General features: G+C 37.9%; 1 protein-coding gene across 5 annotated transcripts in view; it reads left to right on the plus strand.

Moving 5' to 3' along the window:
* Positions 1 to 22,391, plus strand: part of PPP6R1 (protein phosphatase 6 regulatory subunit 1) — a 64,872-nt gene that overhangs the window by 15,895 nt on the left and 26,586 nt on the right. For all 5 annotated transcript variants that reach the window (XM_034423229.3, XM_034423232.3, XM_034423230.3 and 2 more), the window contains exons 3-12: positions 3,837 to 4,023; positions 5,272 to 5,409; positions 7,164 to 7,229; positions 7,431 to 7,543; positions 10,045 to 10,158; positions 10,671 to 10,836; positions 11,418 to 11,570; positions 14,790 to 14,933; positions 15,567 to 15,631; positions 16,115 to 16,230. In XM_034423229.3, coding sequence (XP_034279120.1) covers positions 3,837 to 4,023; positions 5,272 to 5,409; positions 7,164 to 7,229; positions 7,431 to 7,543; positions 10,045 to 10,158; positions 10,671 to 10,836; positions 11,418 to 11,570; positions 14,790 to 14,933; positions 15,567 to 15,631; positions 16,115 to 16,230 — 1,262 coding nt within the window. The remainder of the gene's footprint in view (positions 1 to 3,836; positions 4,024 to 5,271; positions 5,410 to 7,163; positions 7,230 to 7,430; positions 7,544 to 10,044; positions 10,159 to 10,670; positions 10,837 to 11,417; positions 11,571 to 14,789; positions 14,934 to 15,566; positions 15,632 to 16,114; positions 16,231 to 22,391) is intronic.

Raw genomic sequence — 22,391 nt, forward strand, 5'->3', positions numbered from 1 at the left:
AACGTAAAGCCACAGTTGCCAGTTCTTTAGTTGGTGTTGGCTTTCACACGCATTAAGTTTTTCCCAAGATCCTAGGATGTTGTAATGGATTGGTATAGTATATGGGCAGATCCAAGCAGCCTTTTGTAATTGACAGGTAGAATTTTTTCAACACTCAGATTTTTAAAGTGTCATTCCAGATTTCTTGGTATGGCATCCATTATTATTATAATTGGATGCACAGTCAGATATTTAGATTGGATCTGATATTGTTATTCACCTATTGAGTCCTTCCCAAGGACCTTAAATAGACAGGCGTTGTGGTATATTAAAGTTATCGTCACAGGATGTAGGCAGTTCCAAGTAAAGCTGCCTTTTGCAATTGACTGGTGGTGATTTGTCAATGCTAATGGTGTTCAAGTGCTGTTCCAGTTATTCTGGGATTGCACCCAAGGCAATTATTACAACCTATTACTGTTGGTACTATTTTTGCCACAGTCTTTCTACTTCTATTTTGTATTTTGTTATTTTCTCTAATTCTTTCTCTTCTATTCTGCTTTCTCTGGATACTGCTTTGTCCACTATCCAGTTTTTTTTTATTTATTTATCAACAATTATTAAGTGTGGGATGCTATGTGGCAGGCACTTATCTGTTTTAATTCTAAAATCCCAGAGCAATTTAGTTTCTTCATTTTCTATTACTTTGTCTATTTTGTGATTCCCATCAATTCTTGCTTGCAGACAAATGGTATTTCTTCCAAATATTCCAGTGCACCATTGTTGCTACTTGTCCTGTTGTTTTTGGTCAGACTGTATGATCTTGCAGCAGCTAATCAGGTGGTTGGTCCACTGTTTCTTCAGCTTCTTTGTAGAGGTGGCATCTGCTTCCTGTTGCAGTCTTCTCAATTCTGACTTTGATAGCTCTCAATTTATGACTGCAATTGAGCCCAAAATTTCTGTTGCTAAGTGAGACATTTGTTAAATGAGTTTTGCTCCTATTTACAACTTTTCTTGCTACAGTTAAGTGAATCACTGCAGTTGTTAAATTAGTAACACGATTGTTAAGTAAATCTGGCTTCCCCATTGACTTTGCTTGTCAGAAGGTCACAAAAGAGGATCACATGGCCCTGGGGACACTGCAACAGTCATAAACATGTATTCTGTCCCAGCTACGGACCCCAGAGAACGCACCACACACAAACTCTATACAAAGCTTATTTTACTCAAATAACTTAGACTTTATCAACCAAAGGCTGTTAATACTGTCTTAACAGCCTACCAGAATTCTAAGATAAGGTAATCACAGTCTTACTAGAATTGGCAGAAAGCCCAGATACAATTTTGCAGAGAATCTAGGCGTGGAGGAGATTGAACTAAAGTTGTTCCCTACAGCTTGCTGCAAGTGGCGTTCCTCCTTAAATAGGCTAAGGGAGTGGCCAATTTGCCCCAAGCCTTACTCTCGAGGAGACCTCCTCCTGAGGAGCCACTCCTGCCTTTTGGCAGCTCTACACGCCCGTGCATTGAGAAGAGGCTCCTCCTCTTCGTCCTCTTCACTTAAAGGAGTTTCTGGAGGTTCTGAAGGCCCTGGCTGAATCCCTGCCTCTGGCACCACATCTTCTCCAGCCTCCTCATTGTCAGACTACAGCGCCACTGCACAGGCTGCTGGTGCAGCACCACACCAGCCTCCTCGTTGTCAGAATCAGCTACAATCTGCACAGGCCGCTGACAGACCACAACATCATGAGTCAGTAGCCAAGTATCTGAATTGTGATCATGTGTCCATGTGAATGATGCAACAGTTCATATGCATGAAAAATGATAATAAGTTACTTTTTTTTAATGCTGTTGTAACTTCACACGGTCATCAAACTGTTGTAAGTTGAGGACTACCTATACATTTCTTAAGGCTTGGTCTTATGCAGCCAGAATTAGGCCCTTTGTCTCTTTCTTTAACTTTCCTGCTTTTAGCCATTGCTAAATCTGGTTGTTATTTACTTTGCCTACTGTTTTTTTTATGTACTGGCCATGTAATACTTTGCCTTGCCATGTCTCATTTCTACAGGTTGTGCTTGACTTACAACAGTTCATTTAGTGACCATTTAAAGTTACAATGGCACTGAAAAATGTGACTAATGACTGTTTTTCACACTTATGATCATTTTGCAGCATCCCGATGGTCACGTGATCAAAATTTGAATGCTTGGCAACTGACTCACATTTATTTATTTATTTGTTTGTTTATTTATTTATTATATTTATATACCGCCCTTCTCCCGAAGGACTCAGGGCGGTGAACAATCAGGATCAAATACATAAATATAAAAATTAAAAACAATTTAAAACCAGATTAAATACTTTGGCTCACAATAAAACATCCCATTAAAATCCAATTTAAAATTTAAAACCGTTAAAATTAGGCTAGCCTGGCTTGCTGGAATAACAAAGTCTTCAGGGCACAGCGGAAGGTGCGCAAGTCCGGGATCCTCCGTACCTCCGGGAGCAGCTCGTTCCAGAGGGCAGGAGCCCCCACTGAGAAGACTCTCCCCCGGGAGGTCGCCAGTCGACATTGTCTGACCGACGGCACCCCAAGGAGCCCCACCCTGTGGGGGCGTACTGGCTGGTGGGAGGCTGTTGGTAGCAGAAGGCAGTCCCGTAAGTACCCAGGTCCTAAGACATGGAGCGCTTTAAAGATGTTAATCAACACCTTGAATCGCACTCGGAAGACCACTGGGAGCCAATGCAGCTTGCACAGGAGAGGTGTTACATGGGAGCGCCCCGCCGCTCCCATAATCACCTGCACGGCCGCATTTTGGACCAGCTGGAGCCTCCGGATGCTCTTCAAGGGGAGCCCCATGTAGAGAGCATTGCAGTAGTCCAGTCGGGACTACTTTATGACAGATGCGGTGTCCTGAAGTCATGCAATCCACTTTTGTGACCTGACAAGCAAAGTCAATGGGGAAACAAGGTTCACTTAACAATTGTATTACTACTGCAATGATTCACTTAACAACTGTGGCAAGAAAGGTTGCAAAATGGGGCAAAACTCACTTAACAAATTTCTTACTTAGCAACATAAGTTTTTTTGCTGTCTTCAGGTACTACCATTTCCCTTATCCAGACTTTTTTAATCTTTCTTATCAATAGTTGTTAAGTCTGGGATGTTATGTGGCAGGTGCCTATCAGTTTGAATTCTAAAGTCCCAGAACAATTTAGTTTCTTTTATCATTTTTTTCAGCTATGCAGCAATGTGAAATCATAGCTATCAGTTCTTTAGCTGGTGTTGGCATTCATATGTATCAAGTTCTTCTGAAGAACCTAGGATGTTATAATCTATCAGTTTTAGTACATGTGCAAATCCAAACAGCACAGCTTTTGTAATTAACAGATGGAAATTTTGTCAATATGCAGATGACTGGCACATGATAATTATTACAGATGATAATTGTATAATTTTTTATTAATTTATTATCACATATGGTTATTATTCAAAGCTTCAAAGTAGTTTCTTACTATAATTTTATATTAACCATCACTGAAATTCAAAGAACAGTGGTGACACTTGTATTGGGTAATTGATGAATATATAGTGTTCTGGAAATATCCCACTGCCATCCTTTAACATATTTGCAATGAACTGGACAAATCAAGGAAATACCAATATATTATGGAATCTACCTCAGAGAAGAATGTAAATTAGAAAAACAGAACATCATTTTCTGAATAGATTATGTTAATATTTTATTGTGCAGATCATTTGTCTTCATCTTCGTCATCTTCAATCAGTAGTCAAACGTAGGAGAGATATTTGTGCAGCAGAGTTTGGTCCATATCTGCTTTTAAAACTTCCCTTTTTTTAGATATCCAAGTGTTTCTTGTGAGATCTTGACATCCGACGTCACACAGATAAATGATGCACTGGGTGAGGATGAATCTCTCCTGCGACGTCTCTATGGCTTCCTTCAGACTGGTGGAATCCTCAACCCTCTGTTGGCCAGCTTCTTCAGCAAGGTTATGGGGATTCTTATCAACCGTAAGACTGATCAGGTAATGTCTTAAAGGCGTTCTGGACCACTAAATAAAGAAATATAGCTTAATCATAATTGATAACTCCCTTCATCACTAATCATATGATTTGTCTCAAGAGACTTCTCTCATTTTTCTTTCTAGTTTGTTCATTCATACACACAAAAGGCAAAGACTCCATTGAAGTAGTATCTTCATGTGTGTGTTCACCTAGCTTTCTTGACACAGTATGGAAGCAGTTTGTTACTGCCTTCTTCCAGGATACACTTTTAACTTCTTGGGCTGCTTGAGTTCTTCTTGTGTTCTCCTATCAAATACTAACCAGGTTACAATGGATTAGCTTTTCAAGTTCATTGAAGGTCAGCTAGGGGGCAGCTACTTAGCCAAGCGGGTGTAGCAATAGCATTTAGATTTATATACCCTCTAAGCGGTTTACAGAGTCAGCATATTGGCCCCAACAATCTGGATGAGCCTGGAGAGATTTGAACTGTCAGATTGCAGTCAGTCAGCAGGAGTAGCCTGCAGTACTGCCCTCTAACCACTGCGCCACTGTGGCTCATAGTGTCACAGAGAACTTTGAAAATAACTTATAGAAGACCTAGAATACAGCTTGTCATGAATTTATTGAACCAGTTATTTAGTGGATCTTCAGTAGTGTAAATATAGCTCCTGTATGAAAAGATAACATCCTAAACATTAATTATCATGTAAAAATAATATACGTTTTAGTAATAAATAATTTTATTGAGAATAATTATTGGATTATTATCAAATGATCAAGTTTCTTAAAGCATATGATTGGCTAATTTGTAAAATAAGGTAATGTTTCAAAATGGAGATTCTCTGTAATCTTGCTGCTATGATATTTGTTTTATCCTGCCCATCCCTTAAGGAAGTATATCCCATTTATCTTTATAACATTTCTGTATGCTAAGTTAAACAGCAATGACTCATTTGAACTTCATGGTTGAGTAGGAATTTGAACCTGGAGATACCTAATCACAGTTATATGGTCTAAACATTATACTGCCCAAGGATTGCAAAAATGTGGACTTCATGATTAGTCTGATATGCAGTATGGCCCGTTCCTGCGCAGGATTGTTAACAAATCAACTAAAGACTCGGCTATATGTAATACATATTTTCTTTCCCTGATGGGGGAATTGACTATTCCATTCCCATATTGAGGATAGAAGTTTGTAGGGTCATTTGTTTCCAGAGTGGCTTTTTTCCCCTTCCCTCAACCCTAATTTATTTGTTTTTTTCCAGATAGTTGCCTTCTTGCGTAAGAAGGATGACTTTGTCAACCTGCTGCTACATCATATTGGTACCTCAGCCATCATGGACCTCCTGCTGCGACTCCTAACCTGTGTGGAGCAATCACAGCTCAGGCAAGATGTATTCAATGTGAGGATCCAGCTATAGGCATTCTTCTCTACTTCTCTTAGCTTCCTTGAAAGAGCAAACAATATACCGTATTTTCCGGCGTATAAGACGACTTTTTAATACATGAAAATCTTCTCAAAAGTTGGGGGTTGTCTTATACGCCGGATGTCGTTCTCCTGTAACCAGGCAGACCAGCCCGAAAGGCTCTGATGAGCCTTAAATGGCTCTGGCGATCCAAGCTCTGACGATCCCAGCTTTGCCTGATAATCAGGCAACTCAGCTGGGATCGCCAGAGCCCTGTAAAAGGAAAAAAGTTTTCCCCCTCCAGCTTGCTTACCTTAGCTGCTATAGCAACGCTTGCCTTGCTTCGCTTGCCTGAATCCATTCCATCAGCAAGCCACTCCCTGCCTGCAATCAAGCAGGGAGGGAGTTATGGACTTCAACTCCCAGAATTCCTCAGCCAGCAAAACAAAGCTGGCTGAGGAATTCTGGGAGTTGAAGTCTACAAGTCTTAAAGTTGCCAAGGTTGGAGACCCCTGTTCTATTGGGTAAGTTTTTTTCCCCTTTGGGAGCTTTAAAAAAAATAGTTAATTGGGTTTTTTTTTAGTTCTTTTTTAGACCTAGCCATTTAAAGTTTAGGAAATTTTAAATTTAGTTTTCATATAAAAATAAAAATAAAATAAAATAATATTTGTGCAGCTTTCTGAGATTTAGTGTGTTTCTGTAGTGTTTCACTCTAACTACACAAACACACAAAATCTCACAAAGCTGTATGTGGAATTTTGTGTGTGTAAAGTATGAAAGTTGTTTTTTTGGGCTTTTTGTGGCTGTGTGAGGTTTCTGCTTGTTGCAAGGGCCATTTTGGGTCTAGCACAGCTGCTTTTACATTGTGGGTGAGCCAGTTGTGTTGTGTTGTGTGTGTGTAAAGTGTGAAAGTTGTTTTTTTTGGGGGGGGGGCTTTTTGTGGCTGTGTGAGGTTCCTGCTTGTTGCAGGGGCCATTTTGGGTCTAGTACAGCTGCTTTTACATTGTGGGTGAGCCAGTTGATGTTTCTTAATTTTTATTTGGTGTGCGTTGGAAGAGGGGTAGTCTTATACGGCGAGTATAGCCCAAACTCTATATTTTAACAGGAAAAGTCGGGGGTCGTCTTATACGCCCAGTCATCTTATACGCCGGAAAATACGGTAGTTTTCTATATCGCCTTTGTTATTTTTGTCTAGAAATGTGATAACCAGTTATGAAATGGTATTATTTCCTTCTGTGGAGGTAAATAATTAAGTAAAAGATCTGGTGTGTTAGTCAATCCAAACCATATTATAACTCTGTCATGCCCTATTTTTCTTTCTTGTGAGCAGTAGCCATTTAAAAGACTTAAATGGATTAAATGGATTATTATAGGTATCACAGTGTTCTTTTGCATCTTTGCCAAGCAAGAACCATTCCTGCCCATCAAGGATTAGGGATAAAAGCTTTAAAGTCAGTGAATACTTTTTAACCTATTTATCTTGAATAACCACCACTTGAATCTTTTGAAATCTTGATAATTATTTTTACATGTATATTCCATTCCTTTTGACCCTTTTCACTGCTCAAATTTTATTATGAGTTTTTTTTATTGTTACACCAGTAAACATAGCTCAGTGATAAGACTTTTGGAGAAAGGAAATGCAATCATTGGAATTGCATTTGTCCCTGAATACGTTTCAATGTATAAGTGGGGTAGAACCGAGACATGTTTCTTCAGTCTTACCATTCTTTTCTTTTCATCATCCAAAGTGGCTTAATGAGGAGAAAATTGTGCAGAGGCTCATTGGGATGATTCACCCTTCAAAAGATGACAATGTAAGTAGCAATTACAACCATAGAAATACTTGTTTATATATAAATTGTGTGCAGTGTTCATCATGCTATTGAATTGTTTTCTACTGGCCGATAACAGTAGATGAAAACTGAAACAAGCAATTGCTTCACTGTAATTCTGGTATATTGAGGAGCTATTCCAGATCTTTAGGAGACTTCTTTTTTCTTGTTCCCTCTTCCCAGCAACATTCCAATGCTTCACAGTCTTTGTGTGACATTATCCGGCTGAGCCGTGAACAGATGATCCAAATCCAGGATAGTCCTGAGCCGGACCAGTTACTGGCCACGCTTGAGAAGTGAGTGCTAAGCACCGGCAGCAGGGAACAAAAGAGGCACCATTGCCCTTAGGTTAGAAATAAGTGTCACTCTCTAACGCTGCAATGAATTTGAAAGAAGAAATGCCTGTTTATCAAAATTCACCTCATTTTTAATATGACTGCTATCTATATACTACTGTCATGACCTTTAATTGAGTGAAATAGTGCATCATAGGACAACAGCTTTTGAACCAGGATACCTCAAATGGGCTAATGTAAAGAGTATGTCCAAAATCCTGGACCCCTGACACTCAAGAGAATGTAATTTGGGAAAGTTGTGGCTGTTTCAGTACTGCTGTGCTGCTACTGAGGTCATATGATCTTCATTTTTAACATTTCGTGTCAGTTTCCCAGCCAATCTCACAATCCCTTCCCCCACCCAGCAGCAGTCATTTACCTGCTTGCTGGGAGGGGAAGGGAAGATTTCCTGTGCTCCCTGCCAGATTCCGACAAGAAAACTTAATGGAGGAGCCAGCAGGAAGTCAAAAGTTGCTTCTGTTCTCGCTTCTGTTTTTCCTATCCCTGGTAATTCTATTTCTCTGTTTAGGTAAGAAAATATCTCTAAAATGATTACCCAACAGGGCACAGGATATCCAATTTCAATTATAAGCGAAAGAGGGAACAAGGCTATCTCGGGACTGAGCAATCAGTTTTATCTTTCATTGGGTTGCCAAGACTGCAATCACAAAAGTGAACAGAGTTTACCTAACTAAATTTGATTTAATATAGTCCATTAAATATAGTTAATATGATTACTTCCCCTGCATTTAATATCTTCTCCCGTCTGTCACATTAACGCTTTTAGTTTATTGGCAACTGCAGAAGAACTCTGGGAATTATATACAAGGCTTTAAAAAACCCCACATGTTGTATATTCAGGCTTTGAACTAACTCAAAAAGTACAATGCCATTGTATTTGTGGTGGTGTTTTACTCAGCCAGTATCTTTTCTTAATGAAAAGCTCCCAACTTTGTTTTTTTACTCTGCATACTATGCCTCTCTCTTGTTGTAAAAATGCCTCTATTGGTATTGAAATATAACATATCTTGGTCTTAGGCCAGCGGCTCCCAACCTTTTGGGCACCAAAGACCAGTTCTGTGGAGAGAGGTTTTTCTGCAGACCGGAGGGAGCATGGTTTCTTGTTCTGCCTGCATCCTGCAGATTGGGCTCTGCTTGTTTCTGGCATGCCATGGACCAGTGCCGGTCCATGGACCAGGGGGGTTAGGGACCCCTGCTTAGACTGATGTACCCCTGCAGTTGGATTCCATGTTTGGCTGTTAATATTATTCGAGATCTCTCCTTAAGATTCTTGGTTTCTTTAACATAATTTAAAAACACTCCTCATTTTCTGAGATAATGAGGCAAGCTATATAGAACAATATCAAATGTTAACAAAAGGCAGAAATAGTCAAAATTACCTGAAATAATCAGATGTAACAAATTTAACAAATACTGTAGGTTTAAAAATAGTTATTGCTAGGGAAATGGATTTTGTAATTGTTTCGGTGGCAAAAAGAAGAGAATGGTATTAGTTCAATCTTCATCAGGAAGCTGTTTTCATAATTACGACAGCAATTTTGTCACATAATACATTGAGAAGTTACTTGAAGAAACTTCCCCCACCCATTAAAGCTTGAAATTAAACTTTCACAGTCATTCTGCAGTTATGGAGGGCTTGTATAGCTGAATGACCCCCCCCCTCAATTCTTTGCTTCATATTTCTTAGTGAAAAAGTAGTGTTCAGAACATTACAGAGCTGGACTGCACAGCCTTTTTCGAGTTGAAGGTCATATATGGCTTTTTACTGGCCACAATCCAAAGAGGGAATAAGACCAGGCTATAGAAACGGGCCAGGCCAAGACAAAAGCTAGATTTAAAATAGCTAATTTTCACAAATTATGTTCAGTTAATTAGATTCATTCCCCTATATTTAAAAATGTCAGATTAGTGGCAAGAGACAACAAAGTTTTAATTATAGGGCAAGAGTGCAAGCTTCTGGTTTCTTAGCCTTTTGAACATACTGGGAGGGGGAGCACAGGAGAGGAGAGATGAACATCAGTTATCAGGAATATCTTTTGACAGGATCATTGGGCCCTTTTTCCATTAGATGTTTCTTTTGCTCAGAGTTATGCTCAAGTATAAAGCATCTGCACGGAATATTATTTCAGAATCTTGGAGCTCAGAAGGGTTTCAGGGTCCTCACCTTAAGTGTGAAAGTTGACGTTGCTACATAGTTCAGAGTCAAGACTGAGGATTGCCACATGGCTAGTAGTAAAATATTCTCTCTCTTGAGCTTCCTCTATTTTGTTCAATTCCTAAGTATAAAAAAAAAAATCACATTTTTGTTGCTTTTTTATTCTCCCTCTTTTTATGTGGTATGCCTAAATCATTGTGGCATATGCAAAGATGAAAAATAGAATAGCCAGGTCTAAGATCATGGGACAGTTTAGTAAAAACAATTTCCATTCCCATGCATCCAGACAGGAGACAATTGAGCAGCTGCTAAGCAATATGCTGGATGGAGAACAGAGCGAGTCTGTCATAGTCAATGGGATCCAGGTCTTGCTGACCCTGCTGGAACCACGAAGACCCAGGTATGTAATAAATGAGGGCTGTGAGAACAAAATATTAGTTACATTTAGAGGAGTAATATAGAGCCAAAACTCTTAGTAGAATTATATGAAATATTCCTCAATAAATTAATATAATTGGTAGCAATATTATATCCTGATGATCATGTTTTTCATTTTAAAAATTATTAATACCTGGTGATTCCTATCAGAAGAAATCCTCAGACAGTACCTTGTGAAAGCTATAGTAACTGGAATAGGGCTCTGCAAACAACCATGACTTTAGAAACTGTTGCTGATCTTTTTTGTTTCTCTGCTGTGCAGTTTCTTGTTCATAACATCTGTAACTCCCACCACATAAGTTAGGGCTTTGGCTGTTCCAGTGTTTTTCCTTCAAAGTGATTCTTGAACAGGAGTGCAGAATAGCTCCCTTGGTACATTTGATTTGCATCAAAGAGTTTACATTTCCTTAGCAAGAAAGGTGGACAGTCAGGGTGTATCACTGTAATGTGTGCATCCTTTGATCTTCCTTGCAGGAGCGAGTTGGGTGGCATAGGGGGCTTTTATTGCAATATGGAGGGGCAGATGGAGATCACTGCTCCCAACTGTGAAGTGGCTTCCAGCCAGGCCAGTTTGGGCACTCTGCATGCCATCAAACAGCGTCTCAGGGAGCTTCACCGGCTGCTCCTCGATCCACCAAAGGTTAGTAGGAGTCATGCACACAGATGTGTATAGGCAAGGTTAGAGTACAATTGAAACAGCAGGGAAGGAAGTAGCAGTGCCAATGGCATTTTAAGTGTTCCAGAACGTTGGTTGCAGAAGGATTCCCCTGTCTTCCTCATGGAACCTACAATGCGTTGTCATAGAAAAGGATTACACAGTCCAAGGGTTCGGGAGTTTAGCTTTATCAAGACATTTGAGGATAGCTGCTTGGGAATTAGTAATGAGTAAGTTAAGCGCTTGCTGAACTCATCATATGAAAGAATATATGGCCAAACAATGAAAAATGCTGGAAATGAATTTTATATATTTAAAAAAAAAAATATGTATGTTCTTAGGGAAGAATTATTAGTTTGGAAATAGGAAGAAATGTTGGAAGATACCATAGTAGTGGAGCTGGAATTCTTAAAGGTGGCGGAGCAAGATTTTAAATTGTGCAAGGCCTTCTATTTTACCTCTTAACTGCCCCTGCCTATTTCTCGAAGAGAAAAATTTTGGCCTCACCCGCTCAAGCTTTGGAATATTAGGGTTATTATTTTTTTAATGTACTTTTCCTCTAACAGAAAGAAGCTCTGCAGACTACCTGGGGGGTCCTGGACCCTCCTTTAGGAAACACTCGTCTGCATGTAGTGAAGCTGCTGGCCAGCTCATTGGGTACAAACAACACAGCACTGCGGGATGAGATTATTGAATTTGGGGCCCTTGACACTATGTTGGTGAGTATCAATACTGTCTCTTGTTTGCTGAGATTTCTGTCTGATCGGTGGGCGAACCATTTGTCTGCCTCACTACATGCAGTAGAATCTATTAAGTATTTTGCAGCACCATTTCTTTGTGAGCAGGAGGCAAAAGGCAAGCTGTGTAACATTTTGTAGCTCAAGGGCAATGCTTGGCTTGTGAGAGACCTTTGCGGGACACATACAAAAAAGTGAGCCAGTTCAGAATCAATCCCAGTACTGACCACTCATTCAACAACTCTTCAAAGTTACTGTTCTGACCTAGGCTTCCTTAGAAATTAAACAGCGCAAACTTAGTCCCAGCAAACCTCTTTAATTCATACGGCTGTAAATTACTTTCATTTACAGTCCGCAAGGTTTGATAAACAGTCTTTCAGAGGAAGCTATCAACACCCACCTATCTCACGTGGAACCCTGCCAAGAGCTAATTTCCAGACGGAGGGCAAAACCAAACTTGATACAGAGTCACAAACAGAATTTTCAAATCTTGAATCGGCCAGATGAACTAATTGCTTCTTGGAAAAGCTCACATCCTGTTCACTTCCCTTTTATGTCTTATGGGAAGGGCCAATCATCTGCAAGCCTTACTCCCAAGTCGACCCTGTTTCCTTAATTGTTCCTGTCTCCTGGCAACTCTGTGCATTCACACACTGAGAACAGGCTCACGCTCTTCTTCTGCCTCGCTGATGTCAGACTCCGGAGACTCCAGAAGAGCAAAGAACTACCAGATGGCCTTGGCCCCCTCTCTGTCTCCGACTCAGAGCCCTCGTCCGAGCCTTCCCAGACTCCAGGAAAGGCCCACGTTCCTCCCCAATCTCCTCACTGCCCAAATCTGCTGCCAGCTCTGCTGGCTGTTGGCAGGCCACAACAGTTACAACAGCAATGAAAAATGAGACAGCTAGTCCTCAAAGTTGCAACCATTGCAACATGCTCACAGTCATGTGATCATGATTTAAGGGGCTTGGCAACTGGCACACATTTTGGATGGTTACAGCATCCCACAGTCATGTGGTCGCCATTTGTGATTCACGGCCAGTTTCTAACAAGCAAAGTCAATGGGGAAGCCAGTAGCTAGTTTGAGGTCAAATGATGTCACACTTAATGACCCATGGTGATTCTCTTAACGACTGCAGCTGGAACTGACATAAATCAGTGCAGTCATGTGACATTACACTTAATGCATTACATTGCTTAGCAATGGAATTGCCAATCCCAATTGCAGTCAGTAAGTAAGGGCTACCTGTAATATCTCCTCATATATATTGACATATCAAAATTATTAATGTAATTCAATTTATATGGCTACCAAAGAAATCTGGGCAGTCATAACTTTAAAAATAATTTTAAAAATTCTAATAATAAAAATATTCAGAAAAAAAAAAGAAATGACAGAAGATATATAGTGTATAAACATTTACGATATCAGAGTCAACATTCATTTCATAATAACAATTAGTAAATATTGTTGGCTCATTCATTGAAGCCCAAGGGAACAACCGGGTCTTCAAGGATTGCCAAAAGTAATCAAGATCCAAGTCATTTGGGATTTGGGGGTGAGATGGGGCACCTGCCATTCCATAGGGCAGACATAGCAATAGAGAAGGCATACTTCCTGGATGCTACAGAATGGCAATATATAATAGATGGGACATAGAATGTATTAACCCTTCTGATATTATGGAGGAAATAGAAATGGATAATACTTCAACAACGTTGGACCTGTGTGGAGAGAACTAGAGCCTTGACTTCATCGCAATAATCCAAACAAAAGGTTGCCAAGGCATGAGTATCCAAGGGCAGAGCCTCCCAATCCAGGATCATGTACAACTGATGCATAAGATGGATTCATGCAAAGAGCCTCTTAGCTACAAGTGTCATCAGCTATATTTTTAGTAGGAATCCTGAGTCCAAGTGGCTCCATAGATTGCATCTAAATTCTGGTAGTGGGTGGGCGGGAGAGATCTTCAGAATCCTGTGGTCCCCAAATCCACAGTCTTTCAGTCTTCCTAGGGTTGAACCTTAGCCTCTTTCTCCTCACTCATACAATCTCCAGACACTGAGACAGTACTTCTGCAGTGTCATTTGAGCAACCAGGAGCTAAAATGAACAGTTGGATATCATCAATTTACTGTTGATATCTAAGCCCACGTGGCTGGGGTTTTTTAATGCAATTTTTAAAAATCAGAAGCATTTTGTTAAAAAATAGTTGTAATATATACCCATCCAACAGATTATCTAATTGTTAAAAATATTGCCTAAGCAAGCAAAAGAGAGAGAGAAAGTGAGCCAGTTTGATCTAGTTGTTAAGGTGCCTTGGTAGTACAGGGGTTTAAGGCACCCTGTTATTAAGCTTATTAAGACCAGCTGCCTGCAATTACTGCAGGGTTCGAATCTCGCCAAGGCTCAAGGTTGACTCAGCCTTCCATCCTTTCTAAGGTAGGTGAAATGAGGACCCAGTTTGTGGGGGCAATAAACTGACTTTGTATAAATATACAAAAAGGATGAAGGCTATTGCTGAGCACATTGTAAGCCGCCCTGAGTCTTCGGAGAAGGGCGGCATATAAATCAAATTAAAAAAAAAAAAAAAGGTGCTGGCCTAGGAAGCAGGAGACACTGACTTCTAGTCCTTAGGCATGAAAAACCACCTGGGTGACTTTGGGCCCAGGCACAAACACTCAGCCCAACTCACATCATAGGATTGTTTTTATGGGAAAAACAGGAGGAAGCAGGAATATTGGTATGCTTCCCCCCTTGAGTTGTATATGAAAAAACAACAATGGGTTAAAAAAAATCTTTAAAAAGCCAAATCAAAATAACCATCTAAGAACAACATATTAATATAAATTTCCAAAATGTATATTTGATAAGGAAGAATCAAATTATGCATAGATTTGTCTATTAAGTTTCTGATATTGCTACATAATCAATTATATTTCAGGAGCTGCCTCCATTAAAACTAAGAGCATCTCAGGTTTTTTTGAAAGTGCTAAGTTTTTGGTCCATATTGAGTATCCATTTTACAAGATAATTTAAAACTGCATCACAGCTCAATAAAAATACAAACCATATAACACCTATTACCAGTGATCCATGCTATACCATGTCTGAGGGAATAACTGATGCTACGATAATTGGGGGCATTGGTTAAAAAGCATAAATAAAGACCTGCTATTCTATCCTTTTGCCTCTCACCGTCAGGATCTCTATTTCAAGTATACCTACAACAACTTCTTGCACGCCCAGATAGAGGCCTGCCTTAGCAACATTTTCAGCCCCCTTGTTGGAGACGAAACAATAGAGAACCACTCGGAGCCCCGCCCAGAGAGTCCAGTCATCCAACATGTAAGTTATGTGGGTTGTCTGTGGTTTCCAGATCCTGTATCATTGATGAGAGAAACAGTACTCTGCTTTGGTCCTGAATTCTGATGTTTGAAAATTGAAACGAGATAAATTGAAGGTTAGGATTATTTCATGGACTCTGAACCGTATATGGTAAGTATAAAGGGGGTGAGACAACTTTGAAATAATAACAAAAAGAGGAGTGTCCTTGGTGCTGTCTGAGCTGGGTTGTTTTCTTGCAGACATTTTATTACCCAGCTAGGTGATATCAGTGATGCAAACCTCACTCTCTTCTAGCACTGATTATGTTACCTAGTTGGGTAATGAAACATCTGCAAGAAAACAACCCAGCTCAGACAGCACCAAGGACACCACAGTTCAAATCTGAGCTACAAATATTCTCTTCTGTTGGAGAAGTGAATGCCTAGTTTATTAAGCTGGAAGAAGTATATAAGAAAGTATATAAGAAACCATCACCACCACTCTCAACTTAGACTTTTGTGTTCATCTGATGAGCACTAGAAACTTTTTAAAATAGCCATATAAAACCCTTCTAGTCTTTTATTGAGGTGTGAGCATTGGTGTCCCTGTAATTAGCACGTATTGTATCAATTGTCTCGTATTTTCTCCTCGTAGTTGCTGCAGAAATGTCGCTTAATCCAAAGAATTTTATCTGCCTGGGAGGAGAATGAACAGTCTCAGTAAGTAGTTACAGTTAAAGTTTAAGCGTCCGGGTTAAATATTTCTCCTCTCTCCCTCCTCTTCCTTCAGAAAGAGTCCCAAGGACTTCTTCCATATCTTGATCCTTCTTTGCTCCTTCCCTCATGCTTCAGGCCCCTGTTGCTTAGTCTCTTCTACTCATGGTTTTCATGGAGGTATTTACTGGATTCTTTTCTTTCTTCACAAAACAGTTTCATTTGTTGTTCTCCAGATAGAGCTGAACTGTATTTTCCAGCATCTTTCAAATTGGCCCTGTTGGCTGGAGTTGCTGGGCATTGAAGTATTATCTGGAAGTCCTTTTCTCTTCCCTGCATGCAGATCAATCGGAATAGCTTCAACTCATGAGCTCCATAGAAGCACTAAAGTCTCCTTTCCTCTTGTCATTTGCTTATTTCTTTTTTCAACCTATGCAAGTCATACCCACAGCAGCCACCAGCCTCCATTCCCTCTGTCTTCTCCTACAGATTGGATGGGGGAAGACGCAAGGGCTATATGGGGCACCTCACCCGGATTGCCAATGCCTTAGCTCAAGGTTCTGAGAAGTGGCCTCACTCAAATCTCATCAAGCAGCTCTTAAAAGGTAATGCGAGGGGCAGCTTCAGGGGGTGAAGATTATGTTTCTTGTTCAGGATTAGCTAAAGTACCTTTTTTAACTGCTGAAATTAGCTGCTTTTGGAAACTTTATAAGAGTTTGGTTCCTGCCTTTTAGGAGGGAAAAAATATGGGTTCCCGTTAAAAGTTTTGACGTGTGTCTGGAATGGAAGTAAGATATACTGCTAAGAGGGGATATTTTTAGCTGAGGTGGAGACAGTAGTAGGGTAAAATATGGTTAATATTCTGTGTGTTCTGTAGTTTTACATCTTGAAAGGCTAGATTAAATTACTGAATGCATATAATTCTACAAATGTTCTGTGTGTTTATGTACAGTTTTGAAGTTGGGAAAATTGCTTATAGTCGTGTTGGGGATTGAGAAAGAGGATTTGACCAAAAAATTTAGAGGGGAGAAATATATCAGTTAATCCAAATGAATTTTCCTCAACTTTATAGGAAGGACTACAACTCCAGAATCCCCCAATAGTGGGCTTGATTAATAATTATTTTTCATACTTGCACTTGCTATGAACTTGCAAATTGCTGTACAATTATTTACTGACTGAAGTTAGAGTTAGTACCTAAATACAGATCTATACTTCTTGTTAGCCAAAAAAACCATTATCTTACACTATGTATCCAAAATACCTGTTAACCACAGGTGACTGGCTTCACACTAAGATAATTTTTTGATTTTGGTTTAATGTTCTGCATGAAAGGTTTTGTCAATAAATCAAGGTTAAAATATGTCATGATTTTATGAAAGGACCTCCCTGGCTGTGTTCCTTTTTTTTTTTTTGCAAAAACAATTTTTTATTTTAAAACAAAAATAAAGCATAAAACCAGCATCATTCCAGACAATTACAGACAGTGTATCAATCGGTTAACATCCTTTTGTGCTCAATCCCATCTTCAAAATATCAATATATGACCAAAGCTTATTTTCATAAAGAAATATTTCACTTATTTACCTCAATTTCAACTTTATATTTCATATTTATCTCCATATTTTATTATCTATCCATTGATAAAATAAATCCCATATTAAATAATATTGTTTATCTTCCTGTTCTCTTATTTCAAATGTCAATTTACTCATTTCAGCACAGTCCATCATTTTCTTAATAACTTCTTCATCAGTAGGTATCTTTTCTCCTTTCCAGTTTTTAGCAAATACAATTCTAGCCACTGTTTAAACGTTCACAATTAAATATTGCAATTCTTTATTATATGTCTCTGGTAATATCCTTAATAAAAATATCTCTGGTTTAAAGTCAATATGTCTCTTTATCATTTTTTCCAACCATGTGTGTATCTTAGTCCAATATCTCTTAGCTTCTGCGCATGTCCACCACATAGAGTCTGATGACACTTCCAACATTTCTCCGATTTATTCTTGAACATTCTGGCTATCCTCGTCGGGGTAAATGCCACCTGTAAAACATCTTATACAAATTCTCCTTATATGCTGTAGACATTGTCATTTTATAGTTATGCGACCACAATTTTTGCCATTTCTCTAAATCAATACCATGACCAAAATTTTTCCCCCACGCTATCATTGCTTCTTTAACTTGTTCTTCTCCAATTTTACATCTAACTAATATCCATATAGCTTTTTAATTACATGATCATCAGAACCCATTAAAATCTTATCTAAATTAGTCAAAGCATTATAAAAACCTTCTTGTTTGAGATCTTCATATCTAGAGCGTATTTGCATATATGAAAACCAATCCATCTTAAATCCCTGATCTTCTAATTCTTGCTTTAATTTAAGTTCACCCTTTTCATCCAATAATTCACTATATCTAACAATTTGTTCCCTTTTAAATATTACTGAGTATGAAAAAGCTTCAATTGTAGATACCCAGACTGGAATCTTCAAATAATAATGTTTTTTAACCTTCTCCCAATTCAAAAACAAAGCTTCTTGTATCTGTTACCTTCTAAAGTACCCCTGTATTTTTGTTCCTTTATACCATAAAAAGGCATGCCATCCCATCAACAAGTTGTCCCTCCAAATTCAATAATCTAGTGTTTCTCAAAGTTATCCATTCTTTAATCCACATTAAACTTGCTGCTTGGTAATAAAATTCAAAATTAGGCAGGCCAAAACCACCCCTCATTTTAGCATCTTGTAATAACTTTAATTTTATCCTTGCCTTCTTTCCCTGCCGAATATATTTCAACATCATTTTATTCAAATCTACAAAAAATTCCTTACCCAACTTGATTGGAATTGTCTGGAATAAGTACAAAATTCTAGGCAAAATATTCATCTTGATAGTTGAAATCCTACCAATCAAAGATAGCTGCAAATTTCCCCATTTCACCAAATCTTGCCCTATCTGTTGCTTAAGCTTGTTATAATTATTTTCTTTTAAGTGCACTACATCTTACTGTCAAATATATCCCCAAATATTTTACCTTATTTGTGACCTGCATCTTTGAAGTCTCCATTAGTTCCTCTTTTTGCTTTTTCAACATGTTTTTAGTCATTATCTTCATTCTATCTTTATTAATTTTCAAGCCAGCTACTTTCCCAAACTCTCCAATGTTTTCTATCAATTTATTCATTGTTATTAATGGTTCTTCAATAATAAAGACCAGGTCATCTGCAAAGGCTTGTAATTTATATTATTCTTTTTGTATTTTCATACCTTTTATCTCTTTTTCTTCTCTAATATTTCTGTTTAAAAGTTCTAAAGTCAATATAAGTTCTAAAGTAAACAACAGTGGGGACAACGGGCATCCTTGTCTAGTACCTTTTTCTATTTCGATAGAATCAGTCAATTCTCCATTTATCATTACTTTTGCCGTCTGCTTAAAATATATAGCTTCAATTGCCTGAATAAATTTCCTGCCAAAGCCCTTCCATTTGGAGTGTCATGAATCGCCAATTTACATTGTCAAAAGCTTTTTGTGCGTCTAAGAATATCAAGGCCATCTGCTTCTCAGGATGTGCTTCATAATATTCTAAAGTGCCCAAAATTATTCTTATATTATCTCTAATTTGTCTTTTTGGGAGAAATCCATTTTGATCTGTATGTATAAAATTATTCAAATATCTCTTAAGCTTTTTTGCCAATATTGAAGCAAAGATTTTATAGTCTGAATTTAGTAGGGATATAGGCCTATAGTTTTTAATTTGTTGTGGGTCTGTATCTTCCTTATGAATCAATGTAATATACGACTCAGTCCATGATTTGGGTATTTTCTTCTTTGTCATCACTTCATTCATAACGTCCAATAATGGGAGACTTAAAGATTCTTGTAGTGTTCTATAGTATTCAACAGGTAAACCATCTGGCTCTGGTGCCTTTCTATTCTTGCTTCTTGATTGCTTCTGTTAATTCCATCATTGTTATGCACCCCTCCAATATCTTTGGGAATTCGAGGTAATTTTGCACCTTGTAAGTACCTTGCCACTTTTTCTTCCTCTTATCATCTCTCTGTTGTAGAGTTGTCTATAATATTCTTGTATTATTTTTCCCATCTCTTTATTTCCAAATTTAGTTTGCCCTTGATCATCAATTAATTGTATTATTTTTCTTGATTCTTTTTCTTTTTTCAATTTATATGCTAGCCATCTTCCTGGTTTGTTCGCATTTTTGAAATAATTCTGTTCAGCACTTCTTATTTTTTGGTCTAATTCTTCCTTCCCCAGTAAGTCCATTTTGTGCTTTATTATATCCATTTTCATTTTTACATCTTTCTTGCATGGATCTCTCTGGAGTTCCTTTTCGAATCTCTTATATTCATCAATTAATATTTTAGAAGTTTGTCTTTTCTTCACATTTCTTTTCCTTGTATAATCCATTATTAGACCTCTGGCATAGGCCTTCATTGTATCCCCAAGATTTTGTGCTGATGTATCTTCTTTCTTGTTCTCCTTAAAAAAGAAGGCAAACTCTCTCTCCATTTTCAGTACAAAGTCTTTCTCTTTCAAAATTGTATTATTTAAAGTCCATCTGGATTTCCTTTTTCGACCTTTCCGGGTAACTATCACAGGATTGTGGTCAGCCCATAGATTTGTTTCTATTTCCACGTCTTCTATATTCAAAGTCAAATCCATTGTTGTCCATATCATATCTAGCCTAGACCAAGATGAGTGTCTATCGGAATAAAAGGTATATTGTCTGTTTTTCCCATTTCTATTTCTCCGTACATCTTTCAAATTTATTTCCTCTATCATCTTAAAAAAGGGTTTCGGTAGTATCTTTCTATTATGTCTTACTGTTTTGTGTGTTTTATAATCCAAATTTTCATCCACTATTCCATTAAAATCGCCCATCATACATATATTGTCGTACTCCATTTCAATTATTTTCAAATGTAATTTTCTATAAAAGTCACTTTGATTATTGTTTGGAGCGTATATTGCTACCAAAAGAATTTTCATATTATTGTCAATTATTTCCACCATCGAAATTCTACCTTCTGAATCTGCATATATTTGCTCCGCAATTATTGAATTTCTAATATATAAAACAACTCCTCTTTTTTTATTTTGTGACAATGATAAAAAGGTTCTTCTGAGTTTAGGTTGTATCAATAATTGTTCATGTTGCTTTTTAATATGTACTTCTTGAAGACAAATTATATCAAATTTTAGTTTCTCTAATTTATGAAACACCTTTCTCCTTTTCACTACCGAGTTAAGTCCATTTATGTTTATTGAGATTAATTTCGTTTCTTCCATATTCATACTTTATATGTAGGTTTTGTTGCTCTAGTTGATCTTACTTCACGTTGTTCCTTGTATTCCACAATCCCACCTACGGCGCCTTCTGCTGATTCAATCATTGCCAATTCCTCTTCTGTAAATTTTAATGGCACTACTGTAGCTTGAGTTTCCGTTTCCATTTCCACTTCCTTTTCTTTAAGAAATTCTTCCCGGAAGGCTCTTGCTTTATCAATTGTATCCAGTTTATATCTTGGAAGTTGCCACGTTAAGATTAACCCTTCTGGTATCAGCCATCTGTAGTTGATTCCTTTTTGGATTAATATTTTGGTCAAGAATTGGTATTCTCTTCTCATCTCTCTCACTTTTCTTGATATTTGTTTCAAAACCACCACTTCTTTCTCCTTGTATTTCAAAGTTTTTTCTCTGGCCACCTGAAGAATTTGTGTTTTGATCGATTTCTTAGTAAATCTTATATGTACTTCTCATGGCATCTTATTACGCATTGCATATCTAGTGTAGACTTGACATAACTCATCCACACTGTCCATCATCTCTTTGCTAGTTTCTAAAGCATCAGCCAGCATCTCAATCATAATATCAGCCAAGTTTTCTCCCTTTTCTTCTTCCACATTTTGAAATCTAAGGTAAAATTCTGCTTTATCCATTTCCCATCCAATTAAGGCACTCCTTTCTCGTTCAACCTCCCCCAGTCTATTATCTATATCTTTCATTTTTTCCCCCTCTTTTTGATCATTCTTTTTCTCTAATTTTTCCAATCTTTCTTCATATTTCGACATTATTTGCTGGATGCTGACCACTTTTTCATCTGTTTTAAGTAGTTGTTCCATCCTTTGGACTTTTTCATCTGTCTTAAGTAGTTGTTGTTCCATCCTTTGGACTGTTTGAAGAATCATTTGTATCGATGTGTCTTTATCTTTTTCTTTCTCTTGTTGAAGCATCGCCTGAATGGTACGTTGTCCTCCAGATGGAGATGAAGAAGGCATGGTTGCAGCATCTCCCACTGTCGCAACTTTTCTACTCATTTTATTCAGTGGTCAGGCAAAGCCAAGCCAAAAAATAATTTTAAAAAAAGAAAAAAAATGCCAAATATAAAAAGGAAAAAAATAAATAAAAATAAAACAACTCTTCAGGTTCTTCCAAACCCTAATCCATTAGGTGTAAATCAAGAGAGAGAGAGAGAGAGAAAGAAAGAAAAGAAAAAAAGGGACAAGAAAAGAACAAGCCAGCCAAAATTTTAAAAAAGAAAAAAAATAATAAGGAAATATAAAAATCCAAATTCAAAAATCAGCAATAAATCTTCAGGCTCTTAAGTGCCTTAATCCAATTCGGTTATATAAAAATCTCAAAAGGAAGAAGATCCATCAAACACATTTGTACCTGGCTGTGCTCCTTAAACAAGGAAAAGGTTGCCTCATTGAAAAAGAATACTAATTTCTTTG

Source organism: Pantherophis guttatus, chromosome 4 (assembly GCF_059756535.1).
Source record: "Pantherophis guttatus breed Tessera chromosome 4, ASM5975653v1, whole genome shotgun sequence".
NCBI classification, from domain to species: Eukaryota; Metazoa; Chordata; class Lepidosauria; order Squamata; family Colubridae; genus Pantherophis; species Pantherophis guttatus.